This window comes from Myxine glutinosa, chromosome 5 (assembly GCF_964187855.1).
Source record: "Myxine glutinosa chromosome 5, kmMyxGlut1.1, whole genome shotgun sequence".
Taxonomy (NCBI): domain Eukaryota; kingdom Metazoa; phylum Chordata; class Myxini; order Myxiniformes; family Myxinidae; genus Myxine; species Myxine glutinosa.
The window spans coordinates 56,453,059-56,476,077 of NC_136265.1; the positions used below are offsets into that span (position 1 = coordinate 56,453,059).

The 23,019-nt window shown below is 51.4% G+C and overlaps 1 protein-coding gene across 1 annotated transcript in view; it reads right to left on the minus strand.

The window, feature by feature from the left end:
- LOC144892103 (uncharacterized) overlaps positions 1-16,421 on the minus strand; it is a 114,470-nt gene extending 98,049 nt beyond the window's left edge. The window contains exon 1 of the mRNA XM_078777297.1: positions 16,301-16,421. Coding sequence (XP_078633423.1) covers positions 16,301-16,421 — 121 coding nt within the window. The remainder of the gene's footprint in view (positions 1-16,300) is intronic.
- Positions 16,422-23,019: the final 6,598 nt, after the last annotated feature.

Genomic DNA, 23,019 nt, shown 5'->3' on the forward strand with positions numbered 1-23,019 from the left:
GCTTTTAGAGGCAAGGAAGGTTCAGCGGTTACTGGGCACGGTCGGGCCAGAAGGCACCGCCGTCAAGAAGCCGAGCTTTGGTCCCAAACTGCGCGGGCGAAGTTCCTTTCTCCGTACTGCTGCCTCGTGCGCTCCTTGCGTTGCCCCGGTCCGCTTTTCCTGCAGCGCGGCACGTCTCACGGCGGCTCGGTCACACCTGCTCGTCTCCAGCGCATCTCCTGGACCCATCTCCTGGACTCATCTCTTTGGGGAGCGTCCCGCGGCGGGTTATATAGGCCCCGCCCTTCACCCTTTGCGAACCTCCCCCAAGCATTCTCTCTCCGCCCTCTCAAGCCAAACCCCCTCTTCTGGGTTGGATGAGCGGGGCCGACCTACTCCTCCACTCTATGACGAGGTGGAGACCCACCTTTCTTCTTCGGCATTACCTCGTGCGTAATGGAGTCAAATGCTGCAAAGTGGACGGCAGATGAAAATGCAGCAAAGTGCCTAAAGAGCCAATTGCAGCAAAGTGGCAAACCTGGCACTTGGAAGCTGCCATGGGGCGTCGGAGGGCCTACTCTTATTTAATTCGGTGCAATGAAGAGTCAAACTAGTGGGAAACACATCCTTAGCCTACAGAGAATAAGGGACTAACTATTTAAAAGGATATATCGTGTCCTGTGTGTAGGTTTATGGAATTAACTAAGAGGACGAGCTGCGACCATTCTTTACATTACGAGGGTCAGTTACACACAACAAAACCATACTTTTCACATTCGTTACACTTTCTCAAAATTATTACACTTCTCAAATTCATTACACTTCTCAAATTCGTTACACTTCTCAAATTCGTTACACTGCACCATCCTTTCTTCAGGCCCGTTCTCGGGCCTCCAAAACTTTAACTTAGTGTGACACGTAGGTGTAATTCCCTCTACAATTAACCTGACCCTGTGTGACAATTTTAAAACACAAATAAATATGTCCCCCTGCTGCATTGCACCCTGCCTAACAGATTTGCACCCACAGGATAACCGAATTACGGAATTGTTCTCAAGCTATACATTTACGGTGGGGAGCATTATTTACAGTGACGTTATTTCTTATTTACAACGGAACCCAGGACCTGTGTTTTTTTTTTCTTTTTAGGGAAACAAAGAGAATGAAATTCCTGTTGGGAGGGAGGAGACAGCATGCATTGCATAGATGCACCAGTACCAATAACACCAAAGCACCCAAACGCACCAACCAGTGCACAGTCATTACTGTTTGTAATAAACACACAAAAAAAAACAACTGGTGGTGGTCTTCTTCTTCTCTGCGGGGCCGATGTTCTTCCCGATGTCTTCTTGCTTCACGCGGCCTACTTGGAAATATAAAAAAGCGCAAACCGTGTCCATTTTTATTTAGGGCCCCAGGGGCCTACTAAGGGTGGTCCACCTGTTTGGCATAGGTGCCACCTTACCGAGGTCCGCAAGCAAGATTCCCTGGCCACTATGGCCGGTCTCCAACAGAGGTGCCCTGCCCCAGAACCTGGGGTCCATCAAGTGGTACTCGGCCGCAGAACAGCGGTCCATAAAGTGGTACATCAATGCAATGCATGCTGGTTGAGAGGGTCCTGGCACACAAGACGACCTCCGCACGCTCCCCTCAACACCCAGTGGTGCACAGTCCTCAGGTGAGAGACAAAAGGGGGGAAAGACAGATGAGCGAGGGGTAAAGTCACAAGGGTACACATCAAACAAGGCAATGCAAAGCGAAGTGCGTATGGAGAGCGAAGTGAGAAAGCTCGTCCCTACCGTACGTCACCCCCCCCCCCCCTGTCACCTACTCTACCCTTGCCCTTACCCCATATTTACAAAATCTACACCTTTACAAATCCGTCGCTACCGTCACATCTTCCCCATATTTCCCCTACACCAAATTCGTCTCCACAATCCCTCTATCCAAAATTTGCCATCACCCAATTCATCATCAACCCTCATAAGGAGGAAGAGATGAAACATCAAGGCACAATGTCACACCCACGTCATGATGCGTCTCACATTCCAAACATTTGCATCAATAAAAATAATAAAAAACCACCTGGCATGGTGTGGAGTACCTGTCACCTCAGGTGAGTGGATGCAGATGGTGCAAGGAGATTTTCATCCTAACTACTTTCTAAATGACATTAACACACTTTACACTACCCGGGGTCTTTCCCTGCCAATCCATTGGCCAACTTACACTATGGGTTCTAAAAACCAATTCCCATTGACCAAACTGTGGTGCTTCTCAATTTGGGGTCTCACTCCCCCGATTCATCTCCCAGTGCCCTTGCACAATTTCTGGGCTGAGACGTGTAGCTCTCCCAGCAGGTCTACCCACCTGCACACCTCCACCACTGTAGTTTCCACCCGAGCTTACCGAGCTCCTCACCCTAACCTAACTAACTGGGGAAGGCCCCTCCTGGCTCTGTCACCCCTTGGTGCCCTCTGGCACTGGGCTACCCGGGTCCGTCCTCCGGATCCTCGGGCCCCATCCACAACTACCGGCTCCCAGAGCCCACCTGCGGCCTCACCTGGCCGACATCCTCACAGTGGTGGGGTGCCCAAACCAACTACACACACTAACAGGCTACACGCCCAGCCATTTCCACAACACTAATGCACCCATCCAAATACCATTCTTTCACCCGCACCACAGATGCCAATATCCAACCACAATTTACCTGTTCCCTCTACCTAACACTTACACTACCCCCCCGGGTATTCGTGATGGGGGTCCATCCTTCCCCCATTCACACCTTCGCACCATCCACTCCACTCCATAGTTTCCACCATACTCACTCCACTACCATCCATTCCAATACTCCATATATCCCACACTCCATGTATTCCACACTCCATGTATTTCACACAACCATTCTCCATACACCTGTTCTTCATACCTGTTGTTGCACACCTGTGCAACCACACCTGGTGCCACCTGCACCCTCCTCCTCTTCCTGGACCATTTGGTCAGCACAATACTCATCACCATCACTCACTCAAACACTGCCCCATCCACCTGTCCAGTTGCACACCTGTGCAATCACACCTGTTCCTCACACACTTTTCACAATACACTTCCAATCCTCAAACACACGGCATCATCTCATCTAACTACTCCCCTCTGAAACTTGTGCTTCCCCGTCGCCCCTTACATTATTGCGCTCCCTCGTCATTATCATCCACACTAATCTACCTGCGTCCCCACTACAGGTGTCATTGTCACTACCTAATCTTAACGTTACCTAAGGTCATCTTCTAGGTCCCTACACATTATCCAAACCCTCCCGGGCTAGTTTTCACTGCCATAAGCCCCATAAATCTAGTGCTCCTTTGCCCCCGCTGTGAGGGATAATAATAATAATAATAATAATAATGCATTTATTTTATATAGCGCTTTTCAGGAAGCCCAAAGACGCTTTGACAGAGTGCAAAACATAATGCATAGCAAAACATAAAGACAATTGCAAAAAAAGAAGAATCAATAGGGAAATATTCAAAGCACAAAGGAGGGAGAAGGAGAGGAGATAGTCAGGGGTTAGATGCTGTGGGTTAAATGTTGAATGCAGTGTTGAACAGGTGGGTCTTGAGTGATGTTTTGAATGTGGTGAGTGAGGAGGAGTCTCTGATGGTGTGAGGTAGCGAGTTCCAGAGGGTGGGAGCAGCGATGGAGAAGGCCCTGTCCCCCCAGGATCTAAATTTGGTCCGGATGGGGGGGGGGTCAGGAGGTTGGTACCAGCAGAGCGGAGGTTGCGGGTGGGAGTGTGTCTGGAGAGGAGGTCAGCCAGGTAGGATGGGGCCAGGTTATGGAGGGCTTTGTAGGTCAAGAGGAGGATTTTGTACTGGATTCTCTGGGAGATGGGGAGCCAGTGAAGCTTGCAAAGGACGGGGGTGATGTGGTCACGGGTCCGGGAATGGGTGAGTAGACGGGCAGCGGAGTTCTGAATGTATTGGAGTTTATTGGTGATTGTTGAGGGTGAACCATAAAGGAGGCTATTGCAGTAGTCCAGACGGGAAGTGATGAAGGCGTGGATGAGGGTTTCTGCAGCCACGGAGGAGAGGGATGGACGGAGACGGGCGATGTTTTTCAGGTGAAAGGAGGCTGTCTTTGTGATCTGTTTAGTGTATTTGTCGAAGGAGAGGGTTTGGTCAAAGATGATGCCAATATTCCGGATGTGAGGGGAGGTGGATACTGGGAAACCGTCGATGTTGAGGGCAAAGTTATGGGTGGACTTGGTGAGCGTTTTTGGGCCAATGATGATTATTTCAGATTTATCACAGTTAAGTTTGAGGAAGTTGATTTGAAGCCAGGATTTTATTTCAGTGATGCAGTTTGTCAGGATAGAGTGGGTGGCGGTGGAGATGGACTTGGTGGAGATGAAAAGCTGGATGTCATCGGCGAAGCAGTGGAATTGGAGACCATGACGGCGGATTAAGTGACAGAGGGGGGACAGGTAAAGGATGAAGAGGAGGGGGCCAAGAACTGAACCTTGGGGGACACCTTGGGGGAGGGGAGCAGTGGGGGATTTGCAGTTATTGATGGAGATGAACTGACGTCTGTCAGAGAGGTATGATTTAATCCAAGAGAGGGCAGTGCCGGTAATGTTAAAGGTGGTTTCAAGTCGGGTGAGGAGGATGGTGTGATCGATGGTGTCAAAGGCGGTGCTGAGGTCGAGGAGGATGAGAATGTTGAGGTTGTCAGCGTCAGAGGAGAGGAGAAGGTCGTTGGTGATTTTGAGGAGAGCAGTTTCAGTACTGTGGTTGGAGCGGAATCCGGATTGGAATGTTTCATACAGGTTATTGGCAGAGAGGTGATGTTTGAGTTGAGTGGCTACAGCGCGTTCCAAAACCTTTGACAGAAAGGGTAGGTTGGAGATGGGTCTGAAGTTATTTAGGTGGTCAGGGTTTAGTCCAGGTTTTTTCAGAATGGGGGTAACAGCAGCAATTTTGAGGGATGGTGGGACGATGCCTGTAGACAGGGAGGAGTTTATTGTTGCAATGATAAGTGGAGAGAGAGCAGGAAGGGAGGCCTTGACAAAGCTGGAGGGGATGGGGTCAAGAGTGCAGGTGGCAGTTTTCATTCCGATGAGGAGTTCAGAGAGGTCAGTAGGGGAGACTGGGGAGAATTGAGACAGGGGATGGCAGGATAAGGGGGGGGCAGGTGGTTTGAGGGGGAGCGGGTGCGGCGGTGGTCAAGCTGTTGTCGATGTTTTCAATTTTGCGTTGGAAGAATGAAAGGAAGGAGATGCAGTTGTCTATTGTGAATGACTGGGTGGTGGTGTTCAGGGGGCTGAGGAGTTTGTTTATTGTAGAGAAGAGTGCTTTTGGGTTTCCGGAGCCAGAGTGGATAATTTGAGAGTAGTAGGCGGAGCGGGCGCGGGAGAGGGCATCTTTATAGTGTTGTATGTGGTCCTTGTAGGCCTGGGAGTGAACTGTGAGACCTGTTTTATTGCGGTAGTCTTTCAAGTTGGCGAGCACGAGTTTTCATCAGGCGGAGTTCAGGGGTAAACCAGGGAGCAGAATGGGTGAAAGAAACTGTTTTGGTTTTTATAGGGGCAAGTTGGTCAAGGCAGGAGGAGAGAGTGTGGTTGTAGTAGTCAGTGAGGTCAGAAGGGGTGTGGAGGTCAACGAAGGGAGAAGTGGACATTTTTTCAGAGAGGGTCGATGAGAATGAGGCAGGTGAAAGAGCGTTTAGCTTACGGAAGTTGATAGTGCGATAATGCCTTGGTGCTGGGGTGGGGATGTTGATGGTCACAGTGATGGCTAGGTGGTCAGAGAGAGTGAGGTCGGAGCCAGAGAGATGGTGCAAAATTCGTCCAGTAGAGCAGACAAGGTCCAAAATGTGACCACGGTTATGGGTAGGAAAGTTGACATGTTGAGTGAGGTTAAAGCAGGTGAGTAAATCAGTGAAGTCAGTGGTTAGCGTGGAGTCAGTGGAGTCCATGTGGATATTGAAATCAAATGACATTCGACTGAATGACAAGGGATGACAGAGTTGCCATCCCATCACAACGGGTATCTCTCACTACCAATTTTGCTCGTCCAAATTCCAACCAATCAAAAATTTTCCAATTACTGCCAATTCTATTCACTTTTTTAAATTTCGGATCAAAACACTATCAGTATCATCATCATCACAGTCCGCTATATCCTAGCCTCGGTGCGTCATGACATCATTAAACTCAGCTTCGCAAAGCCGAGCAATGAATTCGGGTGGTTTGGTCGCCTGCAGGTTGAATCCGTCCGGCTTTCGGTTCAAGGAAGGTGGTTTGGTCGGCCCGAGATTCCACGCACCATCTCGGCGCAGTACCTTGCGGTCCCGGGCCCGATGGCTCAATCTCCCCCGGTCGGAACCCCGTCCCCACGAGGGGGCACCGGTCCGCTTCCTCCCACTCGCCCTTGAACCGGACCGGTCGCTTCGCCCAACAAGGCCCGGACTCGACCGTGCGGGGCGGGGCCAAGCCCGAATCGGCAACGACGCTTCGAAGAGAAACGACGCAGCTTCGATCCGCGCCGGGCCCTGCATCCAACAAAGCCCACCGCGCCCCGAGTGCTCGCATCGGCTATCCGTCGCTCTAACCGCTAACCCGGTTACCGTCGATGCTTCACCTGCATGCTCACACACATACGCTACCCCTTTCACCCTCACCGAGCTCGGTGCTCCAACGCCGTCCGTACATTCCACCAATGCTCTCCCTGTTACACACCACACCTCTCATGCACACTCACCATTTGCACACTCCCTTAACACACCTCGCGCACCGTCTTGCGCACTTTCCCCCGGTACATACTCCGTACCACTCACCATGGGCGTGCACTCTGGCATCCACCCACTAACGCGCTCAGATGGGCTCTCCCACACTCGCGCTACCACCAAACCAGGTGTGCTTCCTCGCACACGTTCCACCACCACCTTACTCTCCGTGTCACACTCACCCTCGCACGTACACTCCGTATTGCTCTCACTCCCTGTGTCACACTCCGTACACCCCGACGTGCATTCTCGCTCGCACTCGGTATCACACTCGCGCTTCGTAACACGCTCACCCCTTGACGCACACTTCGTATTGCTCTCACTCCCTGTGTCACACTCCGTACACCCCGACGTGCATTCTCGCTCGCACTCGGTATCACACTCGCGCTTCGTAACATGCTCACCCCTTGACGCACACTTTTTTTTCACACGCGTGCTATTTCCACTCACACCGGATCCTTCACCAACGCCCGGATCCAAATCAACCCCCAAGCCGGCAAATCAACCCCTCACATCATATACATTTCCTCGTATATCGCCACTCACCTTGGCACCTCGTCTCCGCACCTCTTCTGCCACCTGCACACTCTTTATTTGGTTAGTGAGCACATCATCACGATTTGAGCACCGACCTTGCACATATTCCATCACCTCCTCCTGCCGCGAGTGGTTTTCTAAGTCCCCGGTCTCTTCAATTTCAATGCCCACTCCCACTTTTTCTTTACTCACCTCGACGACCGTTGGCTTTAATAAAATTCCCTCTACCTCATCGGTCGCCGGCTTTTCCAAACCCCGTGTCGCGATTTCTACCCCCGTCATTGTACCCGCGCTTTCCTCCGCTTCGCTCAACCAGCGCTTCTCGACCCGCGTTACCTCCTCGTGCACCCCTGCGCCCTGCTCGCCCAACCCACGGTCTCTGTCCCTCTCCGCTTCCCTTTCCTCCCTATCGGCCCTCATTTCGCCCGATATTGCTTCCATTTTATCACTCTTAGCCCTCATTCTGTTTTCCATTCGTTCCATACTGTCGTTTTCTTTCTGTACTTCTACCATGAATTGGGCCATGAAGGCTTGCAGTTGGACCACGCCCATTGGTTCCGCGGCCGTGGCTCCCTCAACCACGTGCGAGCCGCCATTTTGTGTCCCTTCAACCACGTGCGCGAGAGCGCCATTTTGCGTGCCTGATACCCCCTCAACCACATTGCCATTGTTCTCCTCCTCCCTTTCCTCCACATACATTTCCCCGAAGTCCTGGGTCGATTCTACCCCGTCTATCTCTCCCACCGGCATCCGATCGCCTTGATTGTCCATGGCACGACTCAATTTAGGATTTAAAAAAACAAATTTCGGCCGCTCCAAATTTTGACCAAATTTTTTTTTATAGATGTTTTAAAAATTTGGTTCGGGCCTCGTATCTCACTCCCAGACACCAATTGTTACGCCAATAGTACAATTGGTGTTCCAAAATTTGGGCTAAATAAATTTAGTCCCAGTTCCGAATCCGACATTCCTGACACCAATTGTTACGGCCAATAGTACAATTGGTGTCCCCAAAATTTGGGCTAAATAAATTTAGTCCCAGGTTCGAATCCCAACTCCTGACTACCAATTGTTATGGTCCGCGGATAAGGATGTTGTTTGCCGAGCGGAGGCACCGCGGCCGAACAGTTTTCCCCGACTAAACCCGATTCCCGGACGTTGGCCGAAATCGCGCCACAGATATTCAATTTGGAAACCTCTAAAGTGACCGAATGTAAAGAGGAAGAAGAAGAAGTATGGAGGAATAACAGGTTTTATTAATTATTTTCACAAGCCAAGGCAAAGAGAGCAGTTGGTTATATACAGAAAATGGAAGGAGCAGACACACAGTGAAATCATTAGCTTACCTATACAAGCTTAATTAATAAACCCCAGGACAACGTTAAAGACAGACGGACGATCACACTTACACGGGGAAATGCAGGCAGGAAGGAATGGCTTGGTGATGGGTGGCTTTTAGAGGCAAGGAAGGTTCAGCGGGTACTGGGCACGGTCGGGCCAGAAGGCACCGCCGTCAAGAAGCCGAGCTTTGGTCCCAAACTGCGCGGGCGAAGTTCCTTTCTCCGTACTGCTGCCTCGTGCGCTCCTTGTGTTGCCCCGGTCCGCTTTTCCTGCAGCGCGGCACGTCTCACGGCGGCTCGGTCACACCTGCTCGTCTCCAGCGCATCTCCTGGACCCATCTCCTGGACTCATCTCTTTGGGGAGCGTCCCACGGCGGGTTATATAGGCCCCGCCCTTCACCCTTTGCGAACCTCCCCCAAGCGTTCTCTCTCCGCCCTCTCAAGCCAAACCCCCTTTTCTGGGTTGGATGAGTGGGGCCGACCTACTCCTCCCCTCTATGACGAGGTGGAGACCTGCCTTTCTTCTTCGGCGTTACCTCGTGCGTAATGGAGTCAAATGCTGCAAAGTGGACGGCAGATGAAAATGCAGCAAAGTGCCTAAAGAGCCAATTGCAGCAAAGTGGCAAACCTGGCACTTGGAAGCTGCCATGGGGCGTCGGAGGGCCTACTCTTATTTAATTCGGTGCAATGAAGAGTCAAACGAGTGGGAAACACATCCTTAGCCTACAGAGAATAAGGGACTAACTATTTAAAAGGATATATCGTGTCCTGTGTGTAGGTTTATGGAATTAACTAAGAGGACGAGCTGCGACCATTCTTTACATTACGAGGGTCAGTTACACACAACAAAACCATACTTTTCACATTCGTTACACTTTCTCAAAATGGTTACACTTCTCAAATTCGTTACACTTCTCAAATTCGTTACAACATCAATTATCTTCCTGATAATGTTCTATCTCAGCTAGCCATGTATGCTGATGATTCCTCACTCTGCTGTACATCTGCTGATTCACTGAATGCCACACGTAATGAGGTTGGTGTTTCTCTGGACAATAATTGAGAGAATGTGTTGAAATGGGGGCAGGACAGGCTGGTAACCTTCAATGCAAAGAAAACTAAACTGTTGTCCATATCTAGCTCCAGAAACAGGTCATTCCTTCGGTGCACATGGGGTCTTCAACCTTAACAGATTCATTGGAGCTTCGGCTTCTTGGGCTTGACATGTCTTCTCACCTCCGTTGGGATAAGTACATTTCTGGTATTGCCAAGAGTGTTTCCAAGTGAGTTGGTTGTTTTTATCGAGCACAGAGGTATTTACCTCCTGAGGCTGTTTTGTACCTGTAGAAGGCAACTATACGTCCCCTCATGGAGTACTGTTGGCAGTGGCGTATCGAAGGGGGGAGGGAGGATGGGGGGAGCTATTTGAAAATTCCCCCAGGGCCCCCAATGGAGGGGGGCCCCCAATGGAGGGGGGCCCCCAAATGGATCTCAGGATCTGTATTTTTTAAATTAAACAAAAAATCAAGGGAGGTCTGGGAGGCCCACTCAAAATACCCTGATGTGAATGGAAATATTATTTAAAATTCAATAATCGTATCTGGGATCGGGACCTTCTGCACTCTCCTTGTGGGGGCCCAAAACCTTATTTTTTGGCCCAAAACCAAATGTGGCAAGCTGGAGCACCAGCCTGCCACTTATCTTTACTTGATAGGCTCCAGAAACGCATTGTCAACTTGGTTGGTGTGGAGATGTGCTCAACTCTTCAACCATGCTCTCACCGTAGGTCGATTGCCACTCGTGGTTTGTTCTGCAGATATTTCCATGGCAAATGTTCTGTTGGACTTTCTGACTTGGTTCCTCCCATTCGAGTGTTTGGACGTAAGACTCGGTTTGCCATCTCCGCACACACATACACTATAGCCGATCCAAGATGCAGAACGAAGGGCGATGCAGATAGTTTTATCCTTCGTGCTGTCTCACTCTGGAATTCACGACCTGCAACATGCTTCCCATTATCCTACGATCTACATGGTTTTAAGAGGAATGTCAGTTCATACTTCCGACATTTTTGAGGTTCAATTGCATTTCACCCAACCTCTGCTACTTCCTGTGTCTCTTGTTATTGTGGCTTCCTGTGTCTCAGATGTTTTCTTGTTATTATTTATTTTTATTTTGTATTGCTTTATCCGTATCTTTTTCTAACCTTCTCTAAGCCCCTTACATACAGTGGCTGTATGCCTTGTCTGGGGTAATATCCATAAAAATATATATATATATGTTGATATAAATTAAAATGAACTTTTTCAATGCCATATACCACATTGCTCATGGGTCTATCCCTATTTGTAAAAGTTTGGTGGGTCAGACAATTTAAGTTCCCTGGTGAAATGATGAATGTAAGTAGGCCATCTGGGCCAGGAGGGCCACCTTCAAAAGAGTAAGAAAAATCTCTGCTGCCCCAAGATGCTATCGAGTTGAAAAGGAGAAGAGCTCAAGCCCAGCGGGTAATTAAACGTGCCAAGACAGCTTCTTGGCGTTCCTTCTGCTCATCTATCAGGACGCCTCTCTCCGCTCTGTCCGGAGAAGGGCTAAAGCATGTATGGAAGCAAAAGTGGAGGGAGATCCATCCCCCAACTTGTCCGTGACAAGTTAGTCCACTCGAACCGGGACAAGGCCTTGGAGTCCATTTTTCCAATCTAGTAGGAGACATGCTATTTGACTCGGAGTCCAACGAGGATAAGTCTCATTTCGCCATCCAGCAAAAAGCCATTCTCAGTGATGTTGGTCCTGCTAGCTCCCCACTTAACCAGGACTTCTCGCTGCGAGAACTCAAGCAAGCCATCTCAAGGTCCAAGAATAGTGCTCCTGCCCCCGATTCCCCAACTCATTCAATGTTCAAGCACATGTAAAATAGGGTCTTGGATGTTTGTTATTGTGCTCATCCATAAGGTTTGGTCTTCAGGAATTCTCCCCAGTGCCTGGAAGCATTCCACTTTCAAACCCCATTCTCAAACCAGGTAAAGATCCCACACATCCATCCTCATACCGTACAAAAGCACACATTTGTTATCAACAAACTAATGGAGACTATGGTGAACAAACGGCTGATTTTCTTCTTGGAAAAAAACAACGTGCTGCATAGGTACCACAGTGGATTCATGAGGAGTCGCACCTCCACAGGCCATATAGCTTCACTGTCCAATGATATCAGGAAATATCTCACCAATCTCAAGTCGCTGTTGGGAGTGTTCCTGGACATCCACAAGGACAATGAGACACTCTGGAGGGAAGGTCTTCTGGACAAGTCATGAATAAGGTATCAAGGGCAGAATCTACTTGTGGATCCGGGATTTTCTGTCTGGCAGATCCTTTCAAGTGTGAGTTGGGGCAGTCCCATCCTCCGTATTTCTCATAGATAATGGCATCCCCCAGGGTAGTCTTTTTACATAATGATCAATGATGTTGCCTTTTCTTCAGAATCTCTGTGCAGGTTGTCTCTGTTTGCAAACGGCATTGCAATATGGGCACAGGGCAGGAATCTCACTTACACAGCCAAATCAATCCAGGCTGACATTTTCAGGATCAAGCAATGGACCAAAAAATGGGGCTTCGTTATTTCTGCGTCCAAGTGCAAATTTTGGAATTTTCACCCGCAAGAGGAAGGTAGAAGATGTCATGATAACAATTACCATCAACCTTCGACTATAACGCGCACTTTTTTAACCCAAAAATCTTTTTAAAGTTAGAGGTGCGTACAAAACATAGGTCTGATTTTTTGTAAGATTTTTTCAGATTGAAACGATACCAAAAGCCAAAATCCTTCTGGGAGAATGTCCTGTGGACAGATGAGAGCAAATTAGAAGTTTTGGGGAAAGCACATCATCTCCATTTTTACAGAAAACAAAATGAAGCCTTCAAAGAAAAGAACACATTCCCTACAGTCAAACATGGAGGAGGTTCTGTGCTGCCTCTGGCACGAGGTGCCTTTAATGTGTGCCTGGAATCATGAAATCAGGGGATCACCAAGGCATTTTGGAGCGCAATGTTCAACCCAGTGTCAGAAAGCTGGGTCTCCGTCAAACGTCATGGGTCTTGCAGCAGGACAATGACCCCAACACACTTCAAAAAGTACCCAGGAATGGTTCAAGACAAAACGCTGGACTGTTCTGAAGTGGCCAGCAATGAGTCCAGATCTAAATCCCATTGAACACCTGTGGGAAGATCTGAAAACAGCAGTTGGGAGAAGGCACCCTTCAGATCTTGGAGAACTGGAGCAGTTTGAAGAAGAACAGTTGTGTGTCTTCTACACACTCGTCAAATTATGTACACACACACACAGTACATGTACACACACACAAACACACACAGTACATGTCAAATTATGTACTCCACTACCTGGATGTGTTTGTTGTACTCTCGCCCTGTACACTTCGAATCAGGTACTCTCATCACCTTTGCTCGCTCATTACACCTCATTTTCCTGCGGTTTCTGCAATATGTTTTAAGGATAAATCGATCCTATCTGATTGGTGATTATTCAGATTCGTGGGGAGAATGAATATATTGTTGCGGATATGGGATTTGGCCTCCATCCATATCCGCTTGTAAATATTCCCCTATTTCCCCAATACTTCCCAACTATCCCCAATCCCCCATTCCCTAGTCCCATTTTCTGTAAACAACACTCTGTAGAACCGACCTTCCCCTTTTTCCCCCATTAAATGTCGTGCCCAGGTTCACCGCATCTCACGTAGACAACTATAGGACATCATGCTAGTTATTCTTAGTCTATGTCAGTTAAGGACTCGTTTCAATTAATTCTGACTCTTCGTTGCACCAGAATGTGATTGTATGGCACCATTAGTAAGTTTAGGACCTCCCAATACCTCCCCGCATCTCTTCCTCATGGAACAACAACACCAACAACAACAACAGCGGCGGCGGCGCGGCGGCGGCGCGGGGAGTGCGCGTCCTCACTCCGGCTTGGTTAGCCGCCATTGAACATGTGCTCCGACGGGGTTACCACGCAGGGGCTCGCTGTCAGCTCCTCGTCAAGGGCGGAGCCCGGTAACCCCCCCGCACCCAATGGAGGCGGCGGACCGATTCCATCTGGGGCGGAGCTAACGAGCCGAGGGCGTGTCACTCCCCGCTGGACATGCGCAGGAAGAGGGAGGTGACGTCAGATGCGCCTCAGCTTGGAGAAGAAAGGACGCCACCTCCTAGCGCTGAGAAATACCTCCCCGCCTCTCTGGACCGGACCGGGTCGATTCTGCCCCTGAGCCAAGGTGCACCTTGAGCTATCGACTGCCTGCCCTCCCCTGCCATCAATCCCTGTGTGAGTCAGTCTTGTCCCGTTTGTCTGTGGTCTGTCGGGAATAAGATAAGACTGTGTCTAAGTGCCCATCTTGCTGTGCTTTACCTCTTGCCGTGTAATCTAACCGTTCTGCATAACCTATATTATATCCTCCTCCGGAGGTCTTGACAACTGTACCCCTTGTGTCGTTGCCTTAATCCCAGCCGTTGTGTCCTTTCCTTCATTGATTTAGCATAGCGCGATTCGGCCAACGTTCGAGTGTAATCGGGTAACTTGTGCGAACACGGCGGCCATTCCGCTCGGTCAAGCAACATCTAAGTCGTGTCCGTAACAATATATTGTTAAATAATGTCTATGTTGGGCACAAAGAAAGATATTGATGAGAAAACGGGAACACGAGGTTCGGGTCATCCCGCTCTATGGAAAAAATTGCTTTTAATGGATTCATAATTAATTTTATGAAATGCCTCAATAACAAATTGTCACAACTACTATTATATAGGGAATGTAGATTTATACAAGTCAGGAGACGAAGATGGTTCACGAGAGAGCGGTACTCAATGACAAAGGACAGACTACAACAGAAACAGGTCCGGACAGGCAAGGCCCGGAAATGTCAAAACGAAGGTGACTGACCTAGAAAATAATGTATAATCAGTTGAGGTTAGTTAGCTACACAATACCGAAAATTCGGTTCGATTCGGAAAACTTTGAAATTTTGACCTTTGTGACCTTCAAAGGTCAAAGGTCGAATATTGGGAAATTTGTTGGAAAACTTGTATTTCATGATGAATGTGGTAATATAAGATCATGTACGACATTTCACGCTATCAGGAAGCGAACAATGTAATAAAACCATCAAAAATCGACTTTTCTAAATTTCGTGACCTTGTGACGACCTTGGGGCAAAAATGAAAAATCGAGCTCCGTGGAGCTAGACACATGACATTGACTGAACCAAATATCGAAACCCCTGTCAGATTACACCAAACCCCTCGGAGAAGATGGAGCTTGAACTCGATTACTCCCCAAAAAGACAACTTTTTCGGGCGTGGCCCTGCCCACAATGAGCGCAACACGCCCACTCTACGCAGGACACAACTAGATCATGATATCAACCTCCCACCCAAGTTTCATCAAGATCGGATGATATCATCGGGTAGTTATGCTGCGGACACACACACACACACACACACACACACACACACACACACACACACACACACACACACACACACACACACACACACACACACACACACACACACACACACACACACACACACACACACACACACACACACACACACACACCGAATATAGTGGTCACTTGATAACTCATGAACCAAAAATCCAAGGGAAGAGAGTTTAGTTCAAACGTCTCCTCAAAATCGTACATTAACGAAGCTGCTCAGGGATCAAAATGTCTGTTCGACCTCCGATTACAACGAACGGAATCGATTAACCGGCACAGGAGATGGACACGATATTTGTTGTATTCTGAAGTATGAAGGAGCAAGACAAACACCGTAACTCCAAACAGCATAATCGGAGCGATCGTTTAATCCATTCAAACTCAAGCCAGCCACGTCCCGTTCTCTCCTTCTGCGTGAGCACGTCATCACGTCATCACGTCATCCGCAGCACACGTGATACATTGTGTTCAATATATTGTGATGTTCAATGAGACGAGACCCCACAATATTGCACGAGGGAACCCGATCATGAGATCGACACAATCTTGTACGAGGGAACCAGATCAGGACATCGACGCGATTTTGTACGAGGGAACCAGATCAGCACATCGACACGATCTTAAACGAATTAACCACATCAGCACATCGACACGATCTTGTACGAGGGAACCAGATCAGGACATCGACACGATCTTGTACGACGGAACCCCATCAGGATATCGACACGATCTTGGACGATGGAACACGATCCGTACATGGTGTGATTCTAACATAAACTATTATTATGAACGTGCACAGTGCACAGCACGGACGGGAACAAGCATTCTGAGTATTGCGCTGCAATTCACGTCCCTGACCGGCAGTTTGTCCTCCGGAAAACTGTTGAGGAAATTACCAAAGTTGAAAGTGCCATAACTTTGTCAAAAATGATCGAAACGTCGTGAACCTGATCTGTACCTTATCATGAGGAAACCACGTGCCAAGTTTGAAATCATTAGCATTCAGGGTTTAGAAAAAAAGTCCGGAAAACTGTTCTTTGCGTGACAGACGGACAGACGGACAGATGGACAGACGGAGGGACGGAGTGCAAACCGAAAGTCCCCTCCGGTGTACACCGGTAGGGGACTAATAAGAACGTCACGTACCGGGTCCGAACTCCTTGTCCGCGGGAGATTCTCCCAGATCAAGCAGGTTCCTTCCATCGGAGACCATCGTGGATCCCGGAGTGTTCACCACGTGTTCCTCATCGGAGAGATCTCGGTTCATTGGACATAGGAGACTCAGGAGAGTAAAGTGTTGTGTCGTCGTGCACAGTACAGTACAGTACAGTACAGTCCAAGGCAGTGCAGTCCAAGGCAGTGAAGACCCTCTGCTCCTGTGACTCACTGTACTTTAAGTTCATGACCACGCCCCCTACGGAGGGGAAACGGAAATAAAGACAGAGCGTGTTGATACCTCGAACAGAGGAATCATGGTGACATTACATGGTGACATTACATGGTGTTACATGGTGACATTACGTGGTGTTACATGGTGACATTACGTGGTGTTACACGGTGACATTACATGGTGACATTATGTGGTGTTACATGGTGACATTACATGGTGTTACAATAAAGACATTACATGGTGTTATAATATAGACATTACATGGTGTTACAATAAAGACATCACATGCTGTTACAATATAGACATTACATGCTGTTACAATAAAGACATTACATGCTGTTACAATAAAGACATCACATGGTGTTACAATAAAGACATTACATGGTGTTACAATAAAGACATCACATGGTGTTACAATATAGACATTACATGGTGTTGTGGTGGGCACAAGGGGCAATAATTCCGCGCACCAGTGGGGGGCGCGAGCGTCCAGGCGGGGAGCAAGAGCACTTGCCCCGCCTTTCGACCGATCGGCCACGCCCGGGGACTAAGCGTGGCCTCGGCACATATATGCGGGCTCTAAGCTCGAGCCCGCCCAGTGCTGAAGTGTGAGCTCTTAAATAAAGACTCTTTTGATTGTACCATCGCGTTGTGGCCGACTTCTCTGGTAATCGAGACGTGTGTGCTCAGCACCACACTGGTAAACCCGCTTGGGTACAGCTGTTGCTGACCCCCGAACGCGCTTTGGCTACCAACACCGTCGCAATCAAACTGCCGGAGTTTTGGGAGGCGCAAGCCGACGTTTGGTTTTTGCAAGCCGAAGCCCAATTTCAACTCCGGGGCATCACGGCGGACGAGACCCGGTACTTCTACGTGGTCGCCGACCTCAGGCCCGGCACTGCTGCCAGCGTCGTATCCATCAAACGTCTCCTCCTCGCCACGTTCGGCCTCACGGAGGCTGAATGCGCCGACCGCCTCCTCGACCTTCCCGACCTCGGCGACACACGACCATCCGTGCGGATGGATTGTATGCTGTCGCTGCTGGGCGACCAGCCTCCGGATTTCTTATTCCGGGCGCTGTTCCTACGCCAGCTACCTCTTCAGGTATGCCTCGCGCTGGCCATTTCCGAAATAAAGGAGCCCCGCGCCCTGGCCGTAGAGGCCGACAAGTTTTTCGCGGCCTGCGACACGCGGTCGGTTTACGGTGCTGCCGTGGTGGATCCCGGCGCTGCGGCTAGGCCGTTGCTCCTCTCGTGGCCGTTGCTGCGACCCGCCCACCACTGCCGCCGCCACCACCACCGCCGCCGGCGGCACGGCCGACGCGTCCACCACCGCCGCAAACCTGGTGCTACTACCACGCCAGGTTCGGCCACAAGGCTAAAACGTGTCGCCCGCCGTGTTCTTTTGACGGGTCGGGAAACGACCGGGCTGGCGCTCACTTGTGGCCATGAGCGTCGGCCATTCCGGCAGCCTCCTGTTCATCATGGACACCTTGTCTGGGCGCCGTTTCCTTTGCGACACAGGAGCGCAGAAAACGCCCTCCCTGCCTCCGCGTCCGACAAGCAAACCGCGGGCCAAGGCCCCGCTTTGCTTGCCGCCAACGGTACACCCATCCGCACATTCGGGAAGCGTTGCCTCTCCCTGCGGTTCGGAGGGCAGCGCTTTCAATGGTCGTTCGTCACTGCCAGCGTGCCCATGGCACTGCTCGGTGCGGACTTCCTATGTGCGCATGGTCTGTTGGTCGACGTAAAGCGCAAACGGATCGACCAGGCTGAAACCTTCAGCTCGCTCGCTTGTTCACAGAGCGGCTCATTGAGCAGCTCACTGAGCGGCTCACCGAGCGGCTTGCCAAGCGGCTTGCTGAAAGGTTCCATCCCGGCAAGTTTGGTTTGCACGCTTCCGGCAGCGGACGAGTTTACCAGCCTCCTGGCCAGTTTCCCGGCCCTCACACGGCCCACCTTCTCAACGTTGGCCGTTAAGCATGGGGTGGAGCACCATATCCCCATGGTCGGGCCGCCGGTCTATGCCCGGGCATGCCGACTCGAGCCCACGAAGCTCGCCGTGGTGAAAGCTGAGTTCGCCATGCTGGAGCGGCTGGGGATCGTATAGCGCTCCAACAGCGCTTGGGCTTCTCCTCTGCACATTGTGCCGAAGCCCGGCAGAGGATGGTGGCCGTGCGGGGACTACCGCCGGCTCAATGATGCCACCACCCCCGACCGCTACCCGGTCCCGCATATCCAGGACTTTTCCGCCCGGTTGGCAAACACGACCGTGTTTTCCAAGGTGGACCTCATCCGGGGCTACCATCAGGTCCCCGTCCAACCGGACGATGTCCCGAAGACGGCCGTCATCACCCCTTTCGGCCTCTTCAAGTTCCTGAGGATGCCCTTCGGGTTGAAGAATGCGGCCCAGGCGTTCCAACGACTTATGGACAGCATCTTGCGTGACTTACCTTTCCTTTTTGTCGACCTGGACGACATCCTAGTCGCGAGCGCGTCCCGGGAGGAGCACCTGCTCCACATCCGCACGCTTTTCGAACGCCTGGGCCAGCATGGCTTAATCATCAACCCCGCCAAGTGCCGTTTCGGCGTCGCCACTGTGGAAGTGTAACTCAGTGTAACTTATTAATTGGCACTGGTAACTTATTAATTAACACTGGTAACGAAGCAGATACATTTTACATGCAAACTCTGTGAAAGACGAGTTTGTAAATGAGTGTCAGGAATGCTCCCGAACATGATAATCTCTTGTCCACCTGGTCACAGCCCCTGGCTGAAGCACCCCCCTATCGTTTGGTAAACGGAACTCACAACAGGAGGGGAGCGAGCTGATGCCAGGACTCGGTGCACGCATGACCTCGGGGCATTAGCGGAGAAAGGATTAACGGTCAGCGGACAGGGGATTAAGTCCAGTTTGTCCATATAAACGAGAGCAAACGTGGAGTCGGGAGGACTTGTCACCAGGACCTCTGCCAGACGGGAGTGGCGGAGGAACATCGGCCGAACGAGAAGGACCATGCGAAAAGCGTTAACCTGGTCCATTGAATTATGCGGTATTATTTGGTAAATGGAATGAAGTGAATAACCAGTTAATAAAGTTGAGACCTTTTGTAAAACCTGTGTCCGGTCATTGGAGTCTTGAGTCCCCCGCTACAAATTCTCCAACACCACCATCGACTTCTTGGGGCACCGCATCACCAGGCACGGGGCCATCCCTTTACCGGCCAAGGTGGAGGCGGTCAGGGATTTCCCACGGCCCCGCACGTTCAAGGGGCTCCAGGAGTTCCTGGGCATGGTAAATTTTTACCACCGCTTCGTGCCCCACGTCGCCCTGCTCCTCCGGCCCTTGCACGAGGCCCTACGGGGCAAGCCGGGCAAAGGTGACATCGCGTGGTCGGAGCCGATGGCCGTGGCGTTTGCGGGCGCAAGGCTGGCCCTGGCCGACGCCACCATGCTGGTGCAACTGGCGCCCGATGCACCGATCGCCCTCACCACCGACGCGTCGGACTACGCAGTGGGCGCGGTGCACGTGCAGTGGGTGCGTGGTGCTTGGCAACCGCTGGCGTTTTTTAGCCGGCAGCTTCGCCCGCACAAACGCCGCTATAGCACCTTCGACCGCGAGCTGCTCGGGCTCCACCTTGCGGTCCGAGACTTCCGCCATCTACTGGAGGGCCGCCCGTTCACGGCTTTCGTCGACCACAAGCCCCTTGCGTTCGCAATGGCCAAGGTCGCCGAGCCATGGTCGGCACGGCAGCAGCGTCACCTCTCTGCCGTGTCCGAGTACACGACGGACATCCGTCACGTGGTGGGTAAAGACAACCCGGTGGCGGATTGCCTTTCCCGGTCCGTCGTGCAAGCGATCCACATCGGGGTCGACTATGCCCGGATGGCGGAGGACCAGACCACCGACCCCGGCATCCAGGCCTTGCGGACCACCGTCACGGGCCTCCGCGTCACCGAGGTGCCGTTCGACGCCGCGGGCGCGGCCCTCCTATGTGACGTCTCCCTCGGCCGGCCTCGCCCCATCGTGCCCGATGGCTGGCGGCGCCCAGTTTTCGACGCCATCCACGGCCTGTCCCACCCGGGCACGAAGGTGTCCCAGAAGCTCGTCACGGCGAAGTTCGTCTGGCATGGACTCCGGAAGGACGTCCGCGACTGGGCCAGGACGTGCCTTGCGTGCCAGCGCGCAAAGGTCCACCGCCACACCCAGGCCCCATTGGCCCCGCTTGCGGTGCCCGAGCGCCGGTTCGACCACGTGCACGTCGACTTGGTGGGACCTCTGCCCCCCTCGCGGGGGTTCACCCACCTCCTCACCCTGGTCAACCGCACCACACGGTGGCCGGAGGCCATCCCGTTGGCGGCAACGTCTGCGGCTGATGTGGCGCAGGCCTTCATCGCCACTTGTGTTGCCGGTTCGGTGCCCCCTCGGACATCTTGTCCGACCGCGGCCCCCAGTTCACCTCGGAGCTCTGGGCCGCGGTGGCGCAACGGCTCGGGGTGAAACTACACCGCACCACGGCCTACCACCCCCAGGCCAATGGCCTGTGCGAGCGCTTTCATCGCTCGATGAAGGCCGTGCTGCGGGCCAGCCTCCACGACGGCGGCTGGGTCGACAGACTCCCCTGGGTCCTGCTGGGCCTCAGGACGGCGTCCAAGGACGACCTGCGCGCGTCCTCAGCGGAGCTGGTTTTCGGGCAACCACTGCGGGTACCGGGTGAATTTGTCCCCGAATCCACGGCTCCTTGGTCCACGGCGCAACAGCGCTCCGCCCTTCAGAAGACCGCCCGGAGGTTCGCTCCAGTGCCGACGGCACACCACGGTTGCCCGCCTTCCCACGTCGCCCCGGGGCTTTTCACGGTGAAGTACGTCTTCATCCGGCACGATGCCCACGATGCCCACCGCTATGGCCCCCGTACGACGGGCCCTTCTGCGTGCTGGAGACCGGGGACAAGTTTTTCACCATCGACGTCGGCGGTGCCCCGGATCGCGTCTCCGTGGACCGCCTCAAGCCGGCCCACCTCGATCCGGAACACCCCCCGCAAGCAGCTCTGCCTCCACGTCAAGGCCGTCCCTCGGCGGTCGGACCCGCGGCACCCCCCAGCCCCACCGTCCCGCTACCCCCCAGCCCTGCACCCATCGCCAGGGGGCGTTTCGGCCGGGTCATCCGGCTTCCCCGCAAACTCACCCTTCAGGTGCGCGGGCATTCTGGGGGGTGCGTGTAGCGGGCACAAGGGGCAATAATTCTGCGCACCAGTGGGGGGCGTGAGCGTCCTGGCCGGGAGCAAGAGCACTTGCCCCGCCTTTTGACCGATCGGCCACGCCCGGGGACTAGGCGTGGCCTCGGCACATATATGCGGGCTCTAAGCTCGAGCCCGCCCAGTGCTGAAGTGCGAGCTCTTAAATAAAGACTCTTTTGATTGTACCATCGCGTTGTGGCCTACTTCTCTGGTAATCGAGACGTGTGTGCTCAGCACCACAGTGTTATAATATAGACATTACATGGTGTTACAATAAAGACGTTACATGGTGTTACAATATAGACATTACATGGTGTTACAATAAAGACATTACATGGTGTTACAATATAGACATCACATGGTGTTGCAATACAGACATTACATGGTGTTACAATATAGACCTTACATGGTGTGATGTATGTGAGTCCGGTGTATGCATGCCCGACACACGGGACCAGGAACGTGGAGCTGAGTGCAATGTTAACCTGATGGTATTCATAGAATACTTACCCTGAGCAGTCAACTTGTTGCGAGCCAACTCTTCTGTTTTTGAACATTTTTTTTGGATCCAATATGACTGCCAGACCAGATGAGCGATGACATCATAAATTTATATTCTCTGATATAATTGTTGCATCGATCACGCTCAATACATTTCAAACTAATCAGACGAAGCGTTGTCCCTGTCGAATGATGACGTCATAATTATGGCACCACTGACGTCATCGTCAACAGCACCTATTCCCCATATGGAGTTCTTTGCAATGAGCCATCTTTCAATTTTTTCCATGCAGCGGTTTTGGAGATATTGAGGTGCAACATTTTTTGTTTTTTTCCAAGATGGCGCCTGTATCACATGACCTATGACGTCATGATTATCATTAAAATATTCCAAAGGAGGAGGCACTCCTTTGGTGAAAATTTAGTGTCCATCAGACCAACAGTTGCTGAATTTTTTTTAAAATAATGATCGGATAAGTGTTGTACTTGTCGAATTATGACGACATAATGAAGGCACTGATGACATCATCATTAACATATCTTATTTCCCATGCGGAGTACTTGACAATGAGCCACGTCTCGATTTTTTCCTTGGAGTGGTTTCAGAGATGTATTGGTGCGAACTTTTTCCAAGATGGCGCCTGTACCATGTGACCTATGACGTTATAGTAATCATTAAAATATTCTGCAGGAAGAGGCACTCCTATGGTGAAAATGTGCATTTCAATCGGACCAACG